Source organism: Leptodactylus fuscus, chromosome 1 (genome assembly GCF_031893055.1).
Source record: "Leptodactylus fuscus isolate aLepFus1 chromosome 1, aLepFus1.hap2, whole genome shotgun sequence".
Classification (NCBI taxonomy): domain Eukaryota; kingdom Metazoa; phylum Chordata; class Amphibia; order Anura; family Leptodactylidae; genus Leptodactylus; species Leptodactylus fuscus.
The window spans coordinates 305,966,444-305,992,135 of NC_134265.1; the positions used below are offsets into that span (position 1 = coordinate 305,966,444).

At 42.9% G+C, this 25,692-nt stretch overlaps 1 protein-coding gene across 3 annotated transcripts in view; it reads left to right on the forward strand.

Annotated features, from left to right (window-relative positions):
* The window catches only part of MICU3 (mitochondrial calcium uptake family member 3), a 128,711-nt gene that overhangs the window by 55,688 nt on the left and 47,331 nt on the right, over positions 1-25,692 (forward strand). For all 3 annotated transcript variants that reach the window (XM_075258738.1, XM_075258721.1, XM_075258730.1), the window contains exons 5-6: positions 7,299-7,346; positions 11,486-11,568. In XM_075258738.1, coding sequence (XP_075114839.1) covers positions 7,299-7,346; positions 11,486-11,568 — 131 coding nt within the window. The remainder of the gene's footprint in view (positions 1-7,298; positions 7,347-11,485; positions 11,569-25,692) is intronic.

The following is a 25,692-nucleotide window of genomic DNA, read 5'->3' on the forward strand; positions in this document are numbered from 1 at the left end:
AGAGGGTTTGGCTGATTTCCCAGAGCTGCGTTGACAGTGAAGGTACAACAACCCATATATCAGGATCGGGAAGGGGCTCTCAGTGGTCACACCATTTTAGTGGTCAAGGATGAATATGTTCTATGGCATAATCTCTTTAAGGCTGATATTATATTAAAAAGGTAAAATCATCAGTCCAAGCAAATTGTGTAGGCAGCTCATTTTGAGGTGCAAAGGGCTAGAGGCTACTAAATACTTCCATCATAGTCCATCATCGGGGAACCACTTCATGGGAAAAGACCACTAGAGTAAGGCTCTATTCACATGAATGTTGTTAGCTGCAGTGTGACGTTTCTGTGTTTTTGTAAGGACTGTCACACAATTGTATTAAAATCAATTTATTTGTATGGGGCTATTCAAATGGACAATTTTTGCGAGTCTGTTTTAACGGGTCATAGAAAAATGGGAAATGTCCTTTTTTTTCCCCTGATTACATTCACCTAACACATATGACCAACTGTACATAACAATGGGCCGCTTTATGTATGTAAAGAGTATGTTTAATTTGTTTAGTTCTCAATGAGAGTCCTTATATAGTATTAACCTTTTCAGGAGACAGCTCCAGTCAGTTGTATAGTCAAGCTACTACAAGGCTGTATGTAATACGGCATCTTACTGTCAATTTCCCTGCATCATTTGTTGATCTGATCTCCTTTTACAATGATACCATTGTGCTGTAAGTACCATTAAACCTTATTGTAAGTATTGTGGCAATAACCTTTACTATGTAGCCTTAGAAGAGTTCAATATCTTTCACCCGTTATATTCCATTCTAAACAATTGTATCTGAGGGAACAATAGACTTGGTATATTGAAAGGAGAAGAGGAGGAGGTAAGAGTGTGGGTGGTCACTGACTATAGACCTTGTTGTGTTAAGCTTTGATTTATGAATTCAGTCAGAGTAGACATCTTCAATATCTGTGTCACTATCTCCGGGCTGACATGAAAAACAGCACATTCCTTCTACTTTGTCTTATAACCTTATAGCTTATTGATTTTCAGTGACATACTTGCTGCCTCCTGTTTTAAGTACTGGCTTGGTCAAGGATGGCTCTACCTAGAAGATCTCAAGTGTAACCAGTTTAAGAGGTGAAGCACCATCCAAATTCTCTGTTGCTTTATTCTCACCAGTACTATGATATCACATCCCAAGACACGTAAGACTCTTTCTCAAAGTGTGACGTTGCATTAGTGACATTGCGTTGGTGTCAATAAATCAATATTGAATTTCTTCTTTAAAGGGAGTCTGTTACCAGACCCCAGAATACCAACCCTGCTCCTCAGATAGATAGGCTAGAGTTACCTATATCAAACTGCCTCATCTCTTTGTAAATAGATGCCTCCATTGCTGAGATATTGCTGGCATTGCCATTGCTCCAAAGAGGTAAGCAGCAACGCCTTCACTTCTGCAAACAACTAAATCGGCAATTGAAGCATAAGGAGATAACAGCATTTGATTCAGGTGACTCTAACCTATCCTTCTGGGGGCTGGGTTGATATTCTGGGTTCTGCTCACAGGTAATCTTCTACTGCCTAGAACTCTTTATATTAAAAGGTAACCAATATGTCATTGTGAACACACATTAAAGTTCTTCATACATATAATATACTAGCAGTACCCGCGACTTCGTCCGCGGAACCCTGACCCCCTGCGCGACCCACCTGTAGCGCCGCACAGGCTTCTTCCTTTGTCTTGTGTCCACAGCGGCTCCCTTTTCCTCATCTCCCCCCTGGCACCTGCCAACCCCTTTTTTCCTACCCACTCCCTCATGTGCTCGCTTCTTTCTCCTACCCCGTGCCCCTTTTCCCCCCTAGCCCCATGTCCCCGGGGAAGCGTACGCGCTTCTCGCTTCCCCAGAGTGCGGGCGCTGGTTCAGGACGCTCTGGACCTCTGAGAGCCGCCATGTTCTTGTGGACGCCGGCCAGCCGATAGCTCCACCCACATAGAGAAGCTGCACCCATCCAGGTGAGCTGCTGATGAAGCTGGGATGACGTCATCCCAGGTCCTGCAGCGAATTCAAAAGTGAAAAGCATCGGTCACGGGAGTGAATTGCGGTGGTGTACGGGAATTCCATGTAGCCTATCGTTCACTCCGGGACCCAAGGTATGTATGTGCACAATTTCAGCCAAATCCATTCGCCCGTCTAGGTGTCATTGCATCCCCTTTCCAATCCCCCTCCCCCCCCCCCCCCGACCCCTTTGCACCCACCTCCACAACCCCGGCCTCGGCCTCCTTCCCAGCCTGGGGTTAGGAGCTAGGCCTGAGAGGGCAATAGGGAGTTTGTGGCTTGCTATGCTAAAAAGTGTGTGGGATTGCAGAGCTGGTGGTATGAGTTGTGGTTTTGTGGGGTCCTGGCAAAAACGTACATCTGCGATTGTGACGAAAAAGTAGCCTATCGTTCAATCCTGCCTAGGAACTATGTTTGTTGAAAATTTGAGCCAAATCGGTTGAGCGGTTTTTGCATGATTGAGGAACAAACATCCAAACATCTAAACATCCAAACACACATACTTTCACTAATATTAGTAGGATTATAGTGTTGTATAGTAGAGCCTTGTTGTATATGTTTTTAAGAACAACAATAATTTGTAATGAGCTTTTTCTCACAGTGGCCTCTTTTATAGATTTGTAATCTGTCTTACTGTGAATGGCAGTGAGACATCTCACGGTTCTTAGATATACGAGGCCTCTTTGGCAATAATAATAATACATTATTATTTATATATCATTGATACATTCCATAGCACTGTACAAATTATATGGTTCCTATACAGAGAGAATGAGACATTACAGAGTAATGAATCAATTCATGTAATAGCTCACAAGAGCTTACAATCTACAAGGATATTGGCCAAGCAATACAAATGGCATTATTAATTTCCTTTCTTCCTATTATATAATAATAGAAAGAGCTTATACCATCATGGGACATTTCCTGGCCAGAGTAGCTGTTAATCTGAAATGTGCCAGATTTTCTGTACGTCATACATATAGGATAAGATAAGATAATCCTTTAATAGTCCCACAGTGGGGAAATTTCAGTATGTTACAGCAGCATAGTAATTCAGATACAGGATAATACACAGTAATATATTACAGACGTAGACACACATAAGCTGAGAAGATGTACTAGGAGTCCATGGCAGCTAAGGAACAGAAGAAGAAAGAAGGAAGACTTCAAAGTCATAATCATTAGTTTTCTATGCGGAGTGATCTTCGCTTGGACTGATGTAGATTATACAGCCTGGTCGCGGTTGGAAGGAAGGACCTGCGATAGCTCCTTCTCACACTTGGGGTGAAGCAGATGGTTACTTACGGTCATATTTCCCACAAGGCATATTTAACGGTACAGTTTGGTGTTTGGATGGATTATACATCCCCTCCTTCCATATTTAGAAGGGCCATTTAGTTTGTGATCTGGGGACTGGCTTACTACAGTCATTCTGCAGAGCTGAGAGCAGTCTCACACTGGACTTTTGGTCCCTTATTGGGTTTTTTCAGTCAGACGCTATAGTTGTTATATACCTAAAGATGGCCATACACATCAGATTTTAGACTGCTAAAGTGGCAGATTTTGGCTGCTGGTCAGAACTAAAATTTGTAGTTGGATTTTTTCTGTCATCTGTCTGTCATGATTTGTTGTGTATGGGCAACACTGACCGACTCGGGGGGTGTTTTCCCACAAAGTGGACATCATGACCTTCTTTAGCGTTAAATTTGTGGTTGTTCATGTGTATGGAACAGTTGGTCATATAACCAACCACAGTTCATTTCAGATAATAATGGAAGTCTAAAATCTAATGTTTATGGCCAGCTTTCACACTGCAGTTTTTCTGACAATAATGAGCACCATTTGCCAATATATCACGTGGATCAGTGTGTGTTCCTTGTTATTTACATGCAGTAGTCATCATATGTGAACAACTGAGCATTAATACAGTTGTCTGTTCCCAGTATACATCTGTCAGCAGCACATGTCCAGTACACATGGGGAGACGTTCTCCCAGGCAGTGAGTATTTTTATGTCCACATACACACTAGATGAACATTTGTACACACATTTGTTGGCCTCACATTGGCCCCTCAGGACATATTTGTTGGTTTTCTTCTCGCTCTTGACCACAGTAGATGTTTTACAAGGTGGCATTTTTAATATTCTTATTACTTTCTGAGATTCAAGAGGTCGATAAATCTGTCTAATGTAACAATACATGTCCACCTTCTGAGGACCAACAAATTTCATAGTCCATCTTTAGACATGATGTTTGAAACTGGGAATAAGTGGCTCAGAAACTACTTCAAGTCTGGAGATGAGCTTTGGTTAAGACTACTGAAATGAGCTCATGCAAGTCCAGTAGTCTAGAAATGAAGTTGAGTACTACAGTACTATAGTATTACTCATATACTACCAATGCTGTGTTGTACTGAAGGTCTTTAGACCCACCATATTAAATGATTGTGCAGAAACATCCCCTATGAAATAGACTATAGTACCCTCATCTGCCGGATCATTATTGTGTTAGACCCCTAGTGGGCCAGTCTAACACCATTCCAACATAATCTTCAGCATTCACATCCACCCCGGTCCACAGTGGTGTTCACAAACTAATTCCGTGCACATACACTAGATATAGTTTTATAGGTTTTCAGTAACCCTATCAATATCTTTGTGGTGTGGTAGGAAAATATACAGACGGTATGTTGATGGCATCAAACTAGGACAACAGCGCTGCAATAAAACAATGTTACGTTACTAGGTTGCCCGTAGTGTTTACTATATCTACCCCCCATTGTTATAGCAGGAGAAATATGTATTTCTTACACAATTATGCCTTAGTGTACTCTACAATACATGGAGTCCTTCCTTTGTGACCCCAGTCCCATCCTTGCAGAGGACTTGTCTACTGAGCCATAACCATTCCAGGATCTTTCTCCCATAACAAGTCAGGTCATTGAAGCAGAACTATCTGTTTCTGAAGGTCGCAAACAAAAGGAGGGAATGCTTTCAGGACCTCTTAGATAGCGGCCTTCACTTCTGCTGACATGCCGCCTGACAGTTGCTCAGCTTGTCTTTGTTTCACAACAAAGAGAGTGGCATCAAACAAAGGGATTCAGCTATAAAATGAATGGGTTTAACATATTCTTAAAGTTAGGCTCACACCACTTTATCAAAACGCCCCTGTATCTGATATCCAAGGGAGATTCTGCCTCATGTGTCTATTCGGTCTCAGGTCAGTTATGTGGCTAATGCCCTCTTACTGCAAGGTGATACCAAACATAAGGCTGCGTAGAGTAGGAGGTATGTTTGTGTTTGTTAGAAAACAATCCTTCAATTTAAGGTGTAAAGCCGTCATAGGATCAGTGTGCTTAGTGTGGCGGTTGTAGCATTATTGACTGACAACATGATCCTCTCTGAAAACCTGAAACATTGTGCAAATGACGCTAAAGAACAAAGCATTCTAAGAGCAAGACCCATAGGCTGGTGAAAGAAGGGCTAAGAGGGCAGTGCCCTGAGCCCCCTAAACCTGGACTCACCTGATGGTTTTTGATGATTCTTAATTTGTTTTGTTAGGTAGGGGTTTCTTTTATTCCCCTAACTTTCCACTTAATCTTTATTTCTATTAGGTTTCATATATCCATGTATTAAATTAAATTTATGCATTTCTATGCCTAGTGTGCAAACAGTTTTTGGAAACTATGCTGGGGGCTTAGTCTGCACTGAAAGTCTCTCTGTCTTATGATAAGATGCATCCAGATTCGTTGAAAACCTTAAAGGGGTTTCCCAATAACCAAATCATAACTAAATTTGTAGACAATTATAGGGTAAACTTTTACGCAAATATTAGTAAATATAAAAGTTGTGACGATCAGTTCGGAATGGATCCAACCATGAAAACCAGCCATGATGTCCTTGGGCAGGGACAGCGCATGCATGAGAAGATAACCTGACCACAACAAGGAAATCATGGCTGGGTTTCTGACAAGTGCCTGATCATAGAAAGTTTCTTCATTCATGGTTGTGTCAATTGTCATCCTATCAATACCAAAGACTATCACCATTAAGATGGTTAGTAAAAATCTTTAAAAATGTAGCCTGGCCTACCATTCAGAGGTCAATACTCTCAAGCTCAGTAGCGCCCTTTACAGATGACATACAGTATCACTCAGTTGTATCAGCAATAGTCAATATTAGCCCAAACTATACCTAGTCATTATCTGATGCTCCAGTCGGTACCATATGGTTTAGTACGGTGCCAATTGTACCTACTTCATACTATTAAAGAGTTTGAACAGTGAATATTTTTTTAAAAGTGTCATCATGGCATAACAAAATTAAAACGTGGTACTCTCTTCACTACTTCTGTCACTTCTCTGATGTTACTTACTAGGTCCACGCTGGTGTCTAACATTAGGTCCTTTTCAGCCCACTTGGCCAATCACTAGCTGAGGTGGATCAGTAGGCATTGAGTAGGCATTTCCCATTTTGCACATGACAAGGAAGTAAAGACCAGCGGTAACTGAGTCTGTGTTAGAACAGGAGTGGCGGAGGATCACTTTCTATTTTATATTTTAAGTCGATGATGACTCTATCTATCTATCTATCTATCTATCTATCTATCTATCTATCTATCTATCTGTCTGTCTGTCTGTCTGTCTGTCTGTCTGTCTGTCTGTCTGTCTATCTATCTATCTATCTATCTATCTATCTATCTATCTATCTACCTATCTGTCTGTCTACCTACCTACAGTATCTATCTATCTATCTATCTATCTATCTATCATCTATCTATCTATCTATCTATCTACCTACAGTATCTATCTATCTATTATCTATCTATCTATCTATCTATCTATCTATCTATCTATCTATCTACAGTATCTATCTATCTATCTATCTATCTATCTATCTATCTATCTATCTATCATCTATCAATCATCTATCTATCTATTTATCTTTTAAAATATATATTCTAAGAACTCCTCTTACCCTCAAAAATAAATCAAATCTTGAAAGCTCCTTGACTTTCCTCAAGATATGATAAATTACTAGACAATTGTTTCTCAAGCCTTGTAATAGTAGAGCCTGATGTAATGGTTGCTGTATGCCATCATAAAGGAGAGCAGAATAACTTTCACCACCTTCACCATCCTACAATTTTAATTTATTATAATCTATTTATTGTTTATATTATGAATTTTCTCTAGGCACAAGCAGGATCACATAAAATATTTTGTCACTGTTTTTTCTTCCCTTTAGGCATGATTTCCTACACAGAGTATCTTTTCCTGCTCTGCATATTAACAAGTAAGTGCAACTCAATACACTTCTAAATGGTGTGTATAGCAAAAAATATGCATCATTTTGCCCTAAATTGTCACTATATCCTGAAAAGTGGTAGCAAATGGCAGCTGGCCAGTCAGAAGTAAGGAGAGCATGATAATTTCTTGGTGACATGAAAATAAACAAGACCTAAGAAGGGGTACAATCTTTGTAAATGTTTCTTATACTAAAATACCCATTCAGTTCATTATATTTGGAGGCCGCCTCAGAATCCGGTGCAAAAAACAGCTAGCCGTGACTGGATGCCAGTGTAGTGCATACAGTGCTCTGGCGTCCAGTCGCGGCATTCCAAATGAATGGGCCTAGTTGGGAAGGAGTTTCACGCCGCGGACTCTGCACCGAATTTGGCTGCGGAATTCCATCTCAAGAAAGTGCATGTCGCTTCTTTTTTCTGCAAGCTGGATTAAACCACCCGTGGAAAAAGAAACCCATTGAATTCAATGGGAGATGGTTTTTTGAGCCGGATTTTGACTCAGATTCCACGTCAAAATCCTGCCCAAACAACCCTGTGTGAACCCGGCTTAAAGATTCATAAATAGAACTCAAAGGAGCAAACGTACATGTAACTCGCTTAATGTAAGGAGGTGAAGCAACTGAGTAACTAGTGTTAACACACACACACACAATGATCGTGTGAGTAATCCTTTACACAATCATAAAATAGTCATTGCCTACAAGTAAAATGTACAATGACATGGTGACCATTTAGATTAATGACACGCTTTGTAAAGTGAGAACGACTTCAGTCCACTAGAACAATCTCTAATATGGTTTTGGCTTATAGAGAGGTTCCTAGGCAAAGAACCATCCTTTGTGATATCCATATGCCTTAATAGGGCTTATGGACAGGACTTATCTTCAAGAAACAACATATTCTGCAGGTCTTTATAGACATTGTCATTACTCGATGTCCCAAGTAGGGCTCAAAGTCCCAAGTAGGGCTCATAATCTATATTCTCCATTGGTATATCCATTATCTGCGCACGTGGAGGAGCATACAAACTCCATGCAGAGGTTGCCCTTGACTAGATTCATACTTCTAAATTGCTTGAAAATTTTTCTTGCACAAAGTAGGTTTTCATCATTTTATATATCCAAGCCTGGTAAGGGTGCGAGCACTAAAGTGTAGTCTCTTCAGACCTTGTTCACTTGTGATGAGATAATCTTGTACTGCTAATTGAAAGTAAAAAGTGCTCCATATGCAGTAGCAGATTTTACCATCTACTCAAGTGCTGAATAATCCACTTCATTTACAGCAAGTTTTACCTACAAGCCGGCAGCAAAGACTTTTTATTTTTAGCCTTTGAACTCCAGAAACTTTTAAAATGCTTTTTGAAAGATGACGGTATAAAGACAGGAGAATTAGGATTTCATGCAGCTTCGGACATGTCATACAGATGTGCCGCTGTGGATTGGAAATAGGCTTTGAAAAATGGAAAAGACATTCAAAGATTTATTAAAAAATAAAAAGAGAGAGAAAAAAAAGACTACAGATCCAATGTCGGCAATTTAATATCAATCTCATTCACCTAAATGCGGAGGTTATGGCAGCAAGACCATGGATTTCTACCAGTCCCTTTCAGATGATTAGGACTCTTACAGAACATTCTGCAACAAATTTCCTGGGAGTGAATATACCTATAGGGAGCGTCAGACTTGGGTATCTAGGGCCATTCATTCTGGGGGCCTACTATATAGTTACATGCAAAAATCAGCTGACATTTGATTGCAAATTCCTAATGTGCTGCCAACATATTTTTTCAGTAGTATCTTTGGCTGCTTAGCCCTTTTTCAGATCTCCTATTGCTGGCCAGAACAAAGAATTAAGTATAAATCTCTAATCTACATAAAGGACCCACACCGTTCCACATAAAGGATATGTAACACTTCATGAATTTGTAGTTTCACCATCTAATCATACAGGGTCTTAGGCTGGCCATACACGTCATACATTTAGATTTTGGACACCCATCATACAACTAGCCAGGGGTGAACCTAGGGTCAGAAAGCCATCCCCCTCCCTCCCCCCCCCCCGAGTGGAGGGGCGGGGCCGAGCGGAGCAAGTGTCGTTAGCAGGCAGGGAGAGGACCTGCTCTCTGCTAAGCGTGAGGGGCGGCCACTGGAGCAGCGCTGCGTCCACAGCGCCGCCCCAATCCACTGCTCGCTTCCCGTGCCAGGCTGCTGAGACGGTGACGCTAAGCCAGTCCAGGACAGCTTGTCCTGGACTGGCTTAGGTCAGCAAAAATGCCGCCCTCCCCCGGGGCCCTGGCATAGTGCCGCCTGAAGCTGTCGCTTCAGGTCGCCTCATGGGAGGTGCGGCGCTGCAACTAGCTCATTGATTATAGGAGAGATTGTACAAATGGTTGGACCATAGATATTAACTATCAATCAGGGGACAGTGAGGAAAGAGAAGCAAAGTCTCCAGACATTGGCTAATGACAAACAATGGTATTTTCATCCAACAGCCTGCAAAAAGAATCCAGCATGGCCAATCTGATTTATAGTCTGCTGTGAGCAACCTATGACTGACATTTACGTGTCTATTTATTAGATAAAATGGCCAAATCACTGATTTCTGCCAACAGAAATCTACCATATATGGCCAGCCTGACACTTTTAACTTGTCACTAAGAGATTTGCCATATGTAATGGTAAGTCTATGAACCCTGGGTTTCCCATTCAATGAATGCTAGCAGGTGACAAAGACTGCTGACATCTTCCTTGTCCATACTTATCCAAGAAGCCTGGTTTGGCTAAGGTCACTCTGCATATGCAATATAAGTCTGGAATATGTACTGGGAAGCTCCCAAAAATAGAGTCCTTTTGACATCTCTCATACTGTCAAGAAAGGACACTCCACTTTGCTTTTCTATGGAGAGGTATTGCATAAACAGATTTATATCACATGACATACTTTTTGATGATGGGAGACCATTGGTGTTATATGCATGTACAGTGGCATGCATGAAGATTTCCTTTTGGAGGTATACATTGGGAAATCCTCCCAATGGAAGGCTGGAACAAAATGTGAACAGGGCCCAACTTCAAAACAGCATTAATTCTTCTCAGTACACTCGTATACATTTTTTGAAGGAACTTGGAAGGGAGGTTGTTCCAAACCTTTTGGAGAACTAAGCCCAGATCTTCTGTGGATGTAGGCTTGTTCAAATCCTTCTGTCTCTTCATGTAATCCCAGACAGACTGGATGACGGTGAGATCAGGGCTCTGTGGGGGCCGGATTATCACTTCCAGGCCTCCTCCTCCAAAGGGTAGTCACACCAAATAGTGATGAGATTTGGATTTTTCTTTATTCATTCGCTTAATTTTGTTAATTGTCAAAAACATACATAGTTACATACATACTGTAGTAGATGAGGTTGGATGAAGACATCAGTCCATCAAGTCCAACCTGTAACCCTACAATCCCCTACAGTGTTGATCCAGGGGAAGGTAAAAAAAAAACAAAAAACCATGAGGCCCATGCCAATTGCCCTATTTCAGGAGAAAAAAATTCTGGCAGTCAGTATAAAAACCCTGGATCAACGTGTCCTTAAAATCTAGAGTCCATAACCTGTTATATTTTTCTCTTCAAGAAAGGCATCCAGGCCCTCTTTGAACTTGCTCAATGAATCCGCCATCACCACTTCCTGGGGCAGAGAGTTCCAGAGCCTCGTTGTTCTTACTGTGAAGAATCCCCTTCTATGTTTCTGGTGACACTTTCCCTCCTCCAGACGTAGGGGATGTCCTCTTGTCACCGTCACTGGCCTAGGAGTAAAAATATCCCTAGAAAGTTCTTTGTATTGTCCCTTCATGTATTTGTACATTGTTATTAGATCTCACCGTGGACGTCTTCTCTCTAAACTGAATAACTCCAAGTTTGTTAATCTATCATTGTACTCCAGTCCACCTATTCCCCTACAAACTACTAGCACTTCTATTTTTGAAAGCATTCTTACACACGTGCCTAAAACTTTCATACAGTACTGTATATACAATAGTTCCAAAATTAGGACAAGCTGAGACCATATATCATTCTCTGTTTACATCATTGTAATCTATGTATCTTGCATAACTATTTCACATTTTCTTTAAACGCTCAACAGAACCCCATGCCGGATTCAAGATTGCCTTCAACATGTTTGACACCGATGGGAATCAGATGGTGGACAGGGAGGAGTTCTTAGTGGTAAGTGCCATGCCTCTTATACCACATTGTGGATTTGGAGCCCCATTTCATGCGGCCAGTAGAAATATTGATATATACACAGCCATATCTTGTTGCTTAAGTCGACATTAGAGGACTACAGCTGCCCCATTGATGCCAACTCTTGCTTCAGCTTTTCAACAGCTTGTTGAGTATCAAAGTCCTTCCCTGCTTTAGACGTAACCACATCACAAGACTGTTTTTTTCAAGTTCTAATATCAAAAGAAAATAAAATAGGTTTTAAGTCAGTCAGTAAGGCAGATTAAGATGTCCAGATGTGAGAAGAGCTAATTACAGGTAAGTGGATGAACATTAAAGGGCGTCCAGCTGCAGAAGGTAGGCATCCTTCACTTTGTATTCATACTTGTTCCGATAGGGCTGGACAGATTAATGTTTACTTGCCGTGTCTGGAAACTGGCCATTCTTTATCAGCTTCCTTTTTCCAATGGATAATTTCTGTTTCAGACAGGTTTGTCTGTAATCAAAGTGTGGGACTTGCCTTATTCCAACATCAAAAGGAAGACGGCTTTGACTTTCTGAAGAAGATCAGAGAATTGTCTATTTTAGTAAATATAAGGTTATGTGAAGATATATAATGCTGTGACGTCTATTTAAATGGAACATGCCACTAGCTATGAAAATACATTCTTTGTTTGGTTAGTAATTACCAGGTATTATGTAGACACATCACCCTGAAGACTCTAACGTACCATCCCCTGCCGAGGAGAACACAGTTTCCCTGAAATAGACAATATTACTTATTTTATGTTTGAGCATAGCTGTAATTTGGTATTAGGATTAAATTAACAGCCTATCTTTAATCTCCAACTATTATTGGAACCGTTTTCTACACAAGAAGGAGTAAATAATAATATTAATATATTTGGCACTTGCCATTTCTATAATTCCTTAAATTAAACCTGGGAATAAATGCTAAAGAAATGTACCTTTACTTGATTTTTGTCAGACCACAATATGACATAAACAGTTTTGTACAAATCGTGAAGGGCTTTTCTGCTACTGATATCCTCCTGGAGACTGGAATTAGCAAAAGGGTCAGTGCTTAAAGAGGTTGCCCCATTACAGACACGTTTTCCCTATCCAAAGGATGAAGGCAAAGAGTCACAACACTGGCGTTTCAACTACTTGGTCCTCCAGTGATCTAAAGAACTGGGGACTGAAAGTCCCCCTACATCCTCATTGTGAAAGATACTCCAGTTCCCTTGCATCAGGAATACTTCATTCAGTTGCTTTATAGATATTCTACCCTTGCTATAAGAAAAACAGCCCTCTCTGCTGCTTGTGGAGAGCTTGTACTTACAAGCAGCAGCCAATCTGAATAAGAAGAACTGCAATGCATAGTATATGAGAAGTGTGAACCTTCCCTAAGGCTGCATGCACACGGAGTTACGCCAGGCTTGTAAAAATACTCATTCACAGCCGTACACGCGAGCGCAGCGGACGGCTTCCGAACACTTCCCATTCACTTCAATGGGAGCGCTCGTAACGCCGAATTATTACCCAAATGTGGTAGAAATAAAAATCAGCCAATACTAAAATAATTGACACCAATTATGTAGAGACCTGTAAATCATTGTAAGATCACATCTGGACATCTGCTGTATATTGCTGTATATTACTTTCATTTCACAGGAACAATCTCATACCTGGGAATTCTGAATATTACATCATGTAAAAGGGTAGTCCAGACACACTCTCCTTAGTCGGACAGATGTGGAAACCAAATCAGTTACCATACCAAGCACTGAACGCACATGATGCATCCTGTATGGGACCCAGTTAGTAAAATAGTTATGGCTGCGGTCTTTTTAAGTATTTTCCTCCATCTATTTCACAGTCATACGTTCTGTAAGGGGATATGGAAGTGTCATAGGGTATGAGGAATCCTGTGCTTGGACCCTTTTAGTGGAGAGCCTTTTTGGCTATTCCTTGCCAGTGTAGGACATGACTATCGGGCAGATAAAGTGTGCAGTAACGTCATATCTCAGCATCAACAATGCAGTAATATGAATGGGATACTGAGATTAATGTAGTCTTAGTTGCCGTAGGATATTGTGGTCTTAATCCAGCATGTAGGTACATTGTATAAAATGATTTGTCTTCCCAGTGACTAATAACTACCGAGTGCAGAGTCTGGGCAGGTCAAGTAATACTGGTGTTGAACTTGATGTAATTGTCATGCCAAGAGCGTGTGGAAATTCCTGAACAGCTGACAGCTTAGTGTTGGCACCTCTCCCGCACAGAAATATGTTGACACACAAAAGTGTGGAAAGCTTACAGACTCATCCCACAATAAACAACACAAAAGCTCTAGTGTGACCGTGAAATGCTATATGAAGGTATTCAGGGTAATTGTTCATACTACACAGCCTACAGATGTACAGTGTAGATATTTCAGGCTTGCGTGCTGAACATAAGATAAAAATGTAATTAAAAAACATACCATGGTTACTGTTTTATATATGAAGATTAGGTTCGATTCACATCTGTGTTCGGGGATTCCAAGCAGAAACTACACAGACCCCATTATAGTCTATGGGGTCTTCGGCTTTTCATCACTGATTTTTTTTTATTTATTTTTTTTATGCGGATTAGGTTTCCATTTGGGGGTCCCCAAGCAGCACCCCCCCCCCTCCCCAAACAGAAATCCAAGCGCAGATGTGAACCTAACCTTAGTTTGCACTCCTGCATGCAAATCTATGTTAACCCTGGGTGAATGGCTAGAAGTAGCTTCCTCCATCCAGGGGAGCCCCATAGCAAAGCTTGTAATAGGGCCGCACTCTACCATGACCACCATGTCTACTTTACACATAGGTATGACTGACATAGTGATTCTACAATACAGATAATGCACACAGTAGTGTCATAGTACCAGGGTAATGCACTGACTGATATCTTAGTACAGTGATAATGCACACAGTGATGTCACAACACGGTAATAAATACAGTTATCTCACAGTACAGGGATAATGCACACAGTGATGTCACAACACAGTAATAAATACGGTGATCTCACAGTACAGGGATAATGCACACAGTGATGTCACAACACGGTAATAGATACAGTTATCTCACAGTACAGGGATAATGCACACAGTGATGTCACAACACGGTAATAGATACAGTTATCTCACAGTACAGGGATAATGCACACAGTGATGTCACAACACGGTAATAAATACAGTTATCTCACAGTACAGTGATAATTCACACAGTGATGTCACAACATGGTAATAAATACAGTTATCTCACAGTACAGGGATAATGCACACAGTGATGTCACAACACGGTAATAAATACAGTTATCTCACAGTACAGTGATAATGCACACAGTGATGTCACAACATGGTAATAAATACAGTTATCTCACAGTACAGGGATAATGCACACAGTGATGTCACAACACAGTAATAAATACGGTGATCTCACAGTACAGTGATAATGCACACAGTGATATCACAACACGGTAATAAATACAGTTATCTCACAGTACAGGGATAGTGCACACAGTGATGTCACAACACAGTAATAAATACGGTGATCTCATAGTACAGTGATAATGCACACAGTGATGTCACAACACGGTAATAAATACAGTTATCTCACAGTACAGGGATAATGCACACAGTGATGTCACAACACGGTAATAAATACAGTTATCTCACAGTACAGGGATAATGCACACAGTGATGTCACAACACGGTAATAAATACAGTTATCTCACAGTACAGTGATAATGCACACAGTGATGTCACAACACGGTAATAAATACAGTTATCTCACAGTACAGGGATAGTGCACACAGTGATGTCACAACACAGTAATAAATACGGTGATCTCATAGTACAGTGATAATGCACACAGTGATGTCACAACACGGTAATAAATACGGTGATCTCACAGTACAGTGATAGTGCACACAGTGATGTCACAACACAGTAATAAATACGGTGATCTCACAGTACAGTGATAATGCACACAGTGATGTCACAACACGGTAATAAATACAGTTATCTCACAGTACAGGGATAATGCACACAGTGATGTCACAACACGGTAATAAATACAGTGATCTCACAGTACAGGGATAATGCACACAGTGATGTCATAACACGGTAATAAATACAGTTATCTCACAGTACAGTGATAATGCACACAGTGATGTCACAACACGGTAATAAATACAGTTATCTCACAGTACAGGGATAATGCACACAGTGATGTCACAACACGGTAATAAATACAGTTATCTCACAGTACAGTGATAATGCACACAGTGATGTCACAACACGGTAATAAATACAGTTATCTCACAGTACAGGGATAATGCACACAGTGATGTCACAACACGGTAATAAATACAGTTATCTCACAGTACAGGGATAATGCACACAGTGATGTCACAACACGGTAATAAATACAGTTATCTCACAGTACAGGGATAATGCACACAGTGATGTCACAACATGGTAATAAATACAGTTATCTCACAGTACAGGGATAATGCACACAGTGATGTCACAACACAGTAATAAATACGGTGATCTCACAGTACAGGGATAATGCACACAGTGATGTCACAACACGGTAATAGATACAGTTATCTCACAGTACAGGGATAATGCACACAGTGATGTCACAACACGGTAATAAATACAGTTATCTCACAGTACAGTGATAATGCACACAGTGATGTCACAACATGGTAATAAATACAGTTATCTCACAGTACAGGGATAATGCACACAGTGATGTCACAACACAGTAATAAATACGGTGATCTCACAGTACAGGGATAATGCACACAGTGATGTCACAACACGGTAATAGATACAGTTATCTCACAGTACAGGGATAATGCACACAGTGATGTCACAACACGGTAATAAATACAGTTATCTCACAGTACAGGGATAATGCACACAGTGATGTCACAACACGGTAATAAATACAGTGATCTCACAGTACAGGGATAATGCACACAGTGATGTCACAACATGGTAATAAATACAGTGATCTCACAGTACAGGGATAATGCACACAGTGATGTCACAACACGGTAATAAATACAGTTATCTCACAGTACAGGGATAATGCACACAGTGATGTCACAACACAGTAATAAATACGGTGATCTCACAGTACAGTGATAATGCACACAGTGATGTCACAACACGGTAATAAATACAGTTATCTCACAGTACAGGGATAGTGCACACAGTGATGTCACAACACAGTAATAAATACGGTGATCTCACAGTACAGTGATAATGCACACAGTGATGTCACAACACGGTAATAAATACAGTTATCTCACAGTACAGGGATAATGCACACAGTGATGTCACAACACGGTAATAAATACAGTTATCTCACAGTACAGGGATAGTGCACACAGTGATGTCACAACACAGTAATAAATACGGTGATCTCATAGTACAGTGATAATGCACACAGTGATGTCACAACACGGTAATAAATACAGTTATCTCACAGTACAGTGATAATGCACACAGTGATGTCACAACATGGTAATAAATACAGTTATCTCACAGTACAGGGATAATGCACACAGTGATGTCACAACACAGTAATAAATACGGTGATCTCACAGTACAGTGATAATGCACACAGTGATGTCACAACACGGTAATAAATACAGTTATCTCACAGTACAGGGATAGTGCACACAGTGATGTCACAACACAGTAATAAATACGGTGATTTCATAGTACAGTGATAATGCACACAGTGATGTCACAACACGGTAATAAATACAGTTATCTCACAGTACAGGGATAATGCACACAGTGATGTCACAACACGGTAATAAATACAGTTATCTCACAGTACAGGGATAATGCACACAGTGATGTCACAACACGGTAATAAATACAGTTATCTCACAGTACAGTGATAATGCACACAGTGATGTCACAACACGGTAATAAATACAGTTATCTCACAGTACAGGGATAGTGCACACAGTGATGTCACAACACAGTAATAAATACGGTGATCTCACAGTACAGGGATAGTGCACACAGTGATGTCACAACACAGTAATAAATACGGTGATCTCATAGTACAGTGATAATGCACACAGTGATGTCACAACACGGTAATAAATACAGTTATCTCACAGTACAGGGATAATGCACACAGTGATGTCACAACACGGTAATAAATACAGTTATCTCACAGTACAGGGATAATGCACACAGTGATGTCACAACACGGTAATAAATACAGTTATCTCACAGTACAGGGATAATGCACACAGTGATGTCACAACACGGTAATAAATACAGTTATCTCACAGTACAGTGATAATGCACACAGTGATGTCACAACACGGTAATAAATACAGTTATCTCACAGTACAGGGATAATGCACACAGTGATGTCACAACACGGTAATAAATACAGTTATCTCACAGTACAGTGATAATGCACACAGTGATGTCACAACACGGTAATAAATACAGTTATCTCACAGTACAGGGATAGTGCACACAGTGATGTCACAACACAGTAATAAATACGGTGATCTCACAGTACAGGGATAGTGCACACAGTGATGTCACAACACAGTAATAAATACGGTGATCTCATAGTACAGTGATAATGCACACAGTGATGTCACAACACGGTAATAAATACAGTTATCTCACAGTACAGGGATAATGCACACAGTGATGTCACAACACGGTAATAAATACAGTTATCTCACAGTACAGGGATAATGCACACAGTGATGTCACAACACGGTAATAAATACAGTTATCTCACAGTACAGGGATAATGCACACAGTGATGTCACAACACGGTAATAAATACAGTTATCTCACAGTACAGTGATAATGCACACAGTGATGTCACAACACGGTAATAAATACAGTTATCTCACAGTACAGGGATAATGCACACAGTGATGTCACAACACGGTAATAAATACAGTTATCTCACAGTACAGGGATAATGCACACAGTGATGTCACAACACGGTAATAAATACAGTTATCTCACAGTACAGTGATAATGCACACAGTGATGTCACAACACGGTAATAAATACAGTTATCTCACAGTACAGGGATAATGCACACAGTGATGTCACAACACGGTAATAAATACAGTTCCCTGTCGTCCTCAACAGCGGCACAATGTGGGGTATTTCTGCCCCTGTGTGCTGGTAGGACAGGCGGATATTTAATTAGCCAATCAAATGCGTGGCAGGCCCTATAAGAGGGCACAAGAACCTCCCCTCTGCGTGTTTTTTTCTGTCCTGTGTGGACAGAGGACAGGTGGGAGGACTTGTGTCCTCTTAGAGAAGCTCAGCAGGATCACTCACCTCCTGAGCGGTTGTTTTCTTCTTGTCACCTTCTGTGCCCTGCGGGGAGAAGGTGCTTGTTAGCCATGTGTGGCTACCCCCCTCTATCCCCCCTGCCCCCCCTCTCCTCCGCTTCCCCTGCTCCTTGTGACTTACCTGACATTTTGGTGAGAGTCCGGGGACTCCGCATGCCGCCTCTGGTGGCCGCGCGGACTGCCGGCGGGTGGAACCACACTGTTGTGTATCCTGTTCCCCGCTGTAAGCGCGCACTTCCGGTTTCGCCGGAAGTATCATAGCGCCATGGCAACGGCCTGGCGCTGGCGGCCGCTCACTCAGGGAAGATTCAGGCCTTATTAAAGGCCGGAAAAGACGGGGAGATGTGGGGGTAAGTGCCCGTGTTAAGGGCCTCTTGGTGGGGGGGAATGTATATCTTTGCAGACCCCTGATTACAGGGTTAGTTGTCTGGGCAGGTTGCCTCACCTGCTTTGATTGTGGCTCCGCCCACTTCCAGCCGGCCAGAATTAAGAGGCTGGCTGGCCTGGTGTCAGAGACCTTCCTGCAGTATCTGCTGAAGGCGTGCGATTGTGGTGTTCATTGATCTTGAACTCTTTTCCAGTTTGCAAACTTTATTGGGATCCGTCACCTCGCTGTTCGGTCTACAGGACCTGGTAAGATTTACCCTTTTTTTAAAAGCTGGTATGATGTCATGGTGACAGTGTTGCATGGTCTATTTTCTCTCTCTGTAGGATATGTCATCCTCTACTACCCCTCCTGGGGATGGTAGGAGGAAAATCTCTTCCAAGAGGAAACATCTTTCCTGCTTCGATTGCGACACACCGCTCCCTGATGGTAGGTAGCGGCTTGAAAGGTTGTGCCCTGCGGGGTACTACTGGTCCTATAACTTGCCTATTTTCAGGCTATGAGTGGGCCCGTTGTCGCGGGTGCAGAGGTCCTCCACCTGTGGAGCCCTCTCCCAGAGATATGATGGCATGGTTCAAGGAGATGGTGAGTTTGGGCATCGCTTGGGTAAATAGTTTTTCCCTTGCTTGTACTCTCCTTTTTGTTTTGCAGGATGATTCCCTCAAAGGGATCCATTGCACCTTGTCTCAGCTCACCAGGAGACCATGCTCTGAGCTCCGTTCCTCGTCTCTCCCCCCCCCCCCTTGTAACACCTGCGGGTGGCAGAGGATGATTCCTCCGAGGACGACTCAGTTATTCCAGCAGAACTGCGTTCCATTATGAACAAACGGGCAGGCTGCTGAAGTCCATCCGGTCTACAGTGGGCCGAGATGTTGACGGGGAAGCCTCCACGTCTGCCTCTGGGGGACATATTGCCTTCCATGCGGACGCCACGCTGACCGACCTTATGGCGCAGCAGTGGAAACAGCCAGAGAAAGGACATTCGCTTTCCAGGATCTTCAAGAGTTTGTTTCCTGTTAACACTACCCAGTGGGATTCCTGGGGGCCTCCCCCGAAGGTGGATTTGGCCGTAGCAAAGCTGTCCCGCAGAACCCTGGTGCCCTTGGAAGATGGTTCAAATCTTCAGGACCCTCTGGATCGTAGGGCGGACTCCGTTCTGAAGAAGGTCTACTCAGCTTCCTCCGCGCAAGCCTCTGTGGCCATAGCCTCCTCTATGGTTGGTGACTTTTTGCGCAACCGCTTAGCCGCCTTGGAGCGGGATATAGACTTGGGCGTAGACAGAGATGAGATTCTGGCCTCTATGAAAAGAGTTCATAGGGCTGCAGATTATTTGGCGGAATCCTCCTGCCATCAATTAAAAATCTCCGCCAAATCTATGGCGTTGTCTACTGCGGCCCGTAGACCCCTTTGGCTAAAGCCTTGGCGGGCAGATTTTGCGTCTAAAGCAGCACTCTGTGCTCTCCCCTTTGAGCCGGGAAGGGTGTCTGACCAAAGCTTAGACGCCATTATGGAGGGATTAGCTGAAGGTAGCGGAAGGTCCCTACCTCAAGCATCCAGGGGCAGACGTGCTCCCTCTAGAGGCAGAGGTTCTTCCTCTAATTATAGACGCCCTTCCCAACAACGGCGTTTTAGATATCGCCCTAGGGGAGCTGGTCGTGGCACTTCCAAGGAGGACACCAAGAGGAAGCCTGAGTTTTGACGTGGGGCAGCTCCCTGTGGCCCCCCTTCCTGTGGGAGGACGTCTTTCCTCCTTTTCCAGAGCATGTTTCACCGATATCCAAGACCCATGGGTGTTGAAGATCATACAACACGGGTATCACATCGACTTTCATCTTCCACCTCCAGATCGGTTCGTTTCCACCCAAACTCTTCCACCTTCTCAGCAGGCCAGTCTAGAAGCCTTGGTTGCCGAATATGTTACCAAGGGCGCCCTGGAGAAGGTACCAGCCTCAGACCTCGGTCTGGGAGTCTACTCCCCCGTCTTTCTGGTCCCCAAGTTCACCGGGGGCTGGAGGATGATAATAGATCTGAGGTACCTCAATCGGTTTATCAGGAAGAGGTCATTTCGAATGGAAACCGTGGATTCCGTGGCTGTGTTTCTTCAGCCAGGAGAGGTGATGGTTACCCTCGATTTGAAGGACGCCTATCTACATGTCCCCATTGCTCATTTCCACAGGAAGTTCCTCAGGATTGCCGTCGCTATGGCCGGCCACAGGGAGCACTATCAATTCACAGCTCTGCCATTCGGCATCACATCCGCCCCACTGGTATTCACCAAGGTGATTTCTCCGGTCGCCGCGGCCCTCAGACTTCAGGGTCTTTTCATCGTCCCTTATCTAGACGACTGGCTATTGAAAGCTCAGTCTCCTGCTGCCCTCCTCCAGCAGCTCAACCTTGCCATCAACTTCCTACAGGAGTTAGGATTATCAATTGGGAGAAGTCCGAAATCGTTCCATCCACCTGAAGAAAATTCCTCGGATTTATAGTGGATTCAGAAGCGATGCAGATCTTCCTCTTCAGTCCAAGGAAGGAAAGAATCCAAGCCAGTGCACGATTCCTATTGCGCACTCGGCAGGTAACCATCCGGACCGCCATGAGAGTCCTGGGCCTGATGTCATCCTCGGCCAGGGCGGTGCCTTGGGCTTTATGGCATTTGCATCCCCTGAAGATGGAAGTGTTGAGAACCTGGAACAGGTCTCCACGGGGATTGCACAAGAAGATCTGCCTTTCTCCCGCTACCCGTCTTTCCCTCAGATGGTGGATACACCTGAAAGACGGAAGGTCCACGGTCCCGACAGTGTGGACCCTGTTGACAACAGATGCATTCCAGTGGGGATGGGGAGCCCATTGTCAAGACAAAACTGTACAAGGACGATGGAGATGTCCGGAGCTGGGGTCATCCAATCTCAAGGAACTCAGAGCAGTGTACCTGGCCCTAGTACACTTTGCCCCAGAATTGAAAGGCAAGTCTGTCAAAAACCGGTCAGACAATATGACGGTGGTAGTCTATATAAACAAACAAGGGGGCACCAGGTCACCAACCTTGCTGAGAGAGACGAATCTCATATTTGCCTAGGCGGAGAAGAATCTGGTCCAGTTATCCGCTGTTCACATAAAGGGCTCCCTGAACATAGTAGCGGATCAGCTGAGTCAGGGTATTACCGTATCAGGAGAATGGTCTCTCAATCCAGACGTATTTCAACAGATCGTCCAGAGATGGGGTCTCCCGGAGGTCGATCTTATGGCTACCCGACTCAACGCCAAGGTGGGGACCTTCTGCTCTCTGTACCAGGAGGACAATCCCTTGGCGGTGGATGCCCTGTCCATCCCATGGAGGTTCAGGCTGTTTTACATATTCCCTCCAATTCCAATCATACCGAAGGTATTGATAAAAATAAGACAGGACCAAGCCTCGGGAATAGCCATAATCCCGTTCTGGCCAAAAAGGGCTTGGTTTGCTCAGCTCATACAAATGAGTCAGGGCATATATTGGAGGCTTCCCCCACTCCCAGACCTGGTAACCCAAGGAGAGCTGAGATGCCAGGATCTGAGGAGACTCAACCTGACAGCCTGGAGGTTGACCAGTCCCTATTGAGAAATAGAGGACTGTCACAAGCCGTCTTGAAGACCCTATCCAGCGCCAGAGCAGATTCGACTAACAGGAACTACCGTCGAATAGGTAACATCTTTAATGCCTGGTGTCTGCAGCATCAAGTGGACTCCACCGATCCCCCTACGGAGGCGATCCTGGACTTCCTTCAAGACGGACTAGACAGAGGTCTTGCTGCGGCCACACTCAAGGTACACGTAGCGGCCCTGTCCGCCTATCTGTGGAGGCGTTTGTCTCAGGATCCTTTAGTGAGCACCTTTATTAAAGGGGCAACTAGGCTGAGACCGGTGGTAAACACCCCTGTCCACCAATGGGACCTTATTCCGGTCCTGAACGCCCTATGTGGCCAGCCATTTGAACCTCTGGAAGAGGTCTCCCTCAAGTCGCTAACCGGCAAAATGGCGCTGCTATTGGCAGTCACACCTGCCAAACGCGTTAGTGAACTACAAGCTTTGTCCGCTGAGGAGCCATATACCACCTTTTTCTCTGACCATGTACAGCTTAGGTTCCTCCCTGGGTTTCGTCCCAAGGTGCCATCTGCTGTAAACAGGAACCAACTGATTTCCCTTCCAGTATTTTTTCCGTTCCCTTCTTCTGCTGAAGAAGAAAGATGGCACAAGCTGGATGTGGTTAGATGCCTGCAGATCTACTTGCAGCGCACTCGCCACTTTAGGTGGACTGAAAACCTGTTGGTCAGCTACACGGGGAAAAACAAGGGCGCCAAAGCCGCCAAAGCTACAATAACCCGGTGGGTTACCGAGACTATTAGAGTCGCCTATACCGCCCAAGGGCTGTCGGCTCCATCTTTCCTTCATGCCCATTCAACCAGGGCAGTGTCCACTTCACGGGCAGAAAGAAGTGCTTTGTCTGTGGACCAAATATATGCAGCTGCCTCTTGGGCATCTGAATCCACCTTCATTCGGCATTACCGCCTGAAGGACCAAGTGGCAGATTCCACTGCCTTTGCCCAGACCAGTTTAAGTTCGGTCATGGGTTTGTCCCACCCATCTTGGGGACCTGCTTGCTATATCCCCACATTGTGCCGCTGTTGAGGACGACAGGGAACGAGTGATTATGAAGATAATCTTGTTTCCCTTAGTCCTAACAGCGGCACAAGATTTCCCACCCTGGGAATCATATCTTATGTATAAAACTGTATATAAATGTAATGGAGGTACTTTTGTATTTACACGCAGAGGGGAGGTTCTTGTGCCCTCTTATAGGGCCTGCCACGCATTTGATTGGCTAATTCAATATCCGCCTGTCCTACCAGCACACAGGGGCAGAAATACCCCACATTGTGCCGCTGTTAGGACTAAGGGAAACAAGATTATCTTCATAATCACTCGTTATCTCACAGTACAGGGATAATGCACACAGTGATGTCACAACACGGTAATAAATACAGTTATCTCACAGTACAGGGATAATGCACACAGTGATGTCACAACACGGTAATAAATACAGTTATCTCACAGTACAGTGATAATGCACACAGTGATGTCACAACACGGTAATAAATACAGTTATCTCACAGTACAGTGATAATGCACACAGTGATGTCACAACACGGTAATAAATACAGTTATCTCACAGTACAGGGATAATGCACACAGTGATGTCACAACACAGTAATAAATACAGTTATCTCACAGTACAGGGATAATGCACACAGTGATGTCACAACACAGTAATAAATACGGTGATCTCACAGTACAGTGATAATGCACACAGTGATGTCACAACACGGTAATAAATACAGTTATCTCACAGTACAGGGATAGTGCACACAGTGATGTCACAACACAGTAATAAATACGGTGATCTCACAGTACAGTGATAATGCACACAGTGATGTCACAACACGGTAATAAATACAGTTATCTCACAGTACAGGGATAATGCACACAGAGATGTCACAGTTTTAGGATAATGTACACAGTGATGTCACAGTATCCTGATAATGCACAAAATAATGTCACAGTACAGGGATAATATGCACAGTGATGTCATAGTACACGGACATTACACACAATGAGATTTCATAGTATCAGGAAATTACACAAAGATATCACAGCACAGGCATAGTAAAACAGTAAAACAGTGATGTTACAGTACCTGGATAATGCACAGAGTAGTGTCACAGTGCAGGGATAATACTCACTATGATATCCTAACATAGGGATAATGCCCACATAAACAGATCACTGTATACACTGTGACATCACAGCATATAAAGAAAGTTATTATAATGATGTCATAGGCAGGTATTATGATTTTCCAGTAAAGTTCAGTTTTTCATGTACTCTATGGTCATCTACAGTTATTATAAATTGCACGCTAGTTCTCAGTTGTTGGTTCCCATAGCAGCCTCTTTATCTGCTATCCTGATAGTTACAGTACGTCCTCACCTCCATTAGTAATACCTGGTTTCCATGAGTTTCCAAAGCTGACCTTAAACCACTCAACGTATTGTACAGCTAGATTTACATGAAAGGGATAGTTGGCCAAAAATAGCTCCTCTAACATATTTACCTAATTCATAGCACTCTTTGGGCGAGTTTTTTACATAGAATCTCATCATTTTCATTCTCTGTGTATTATTACGCCGGTGTAAACTGTACTGGAATCCATGTTAGGCTTGGTAGGGTTTTCGTATAGCACTTTTTACTATTAAGATTATTCCAATTATTTCTATTACTAAACTACAAATTCTCAAATAGT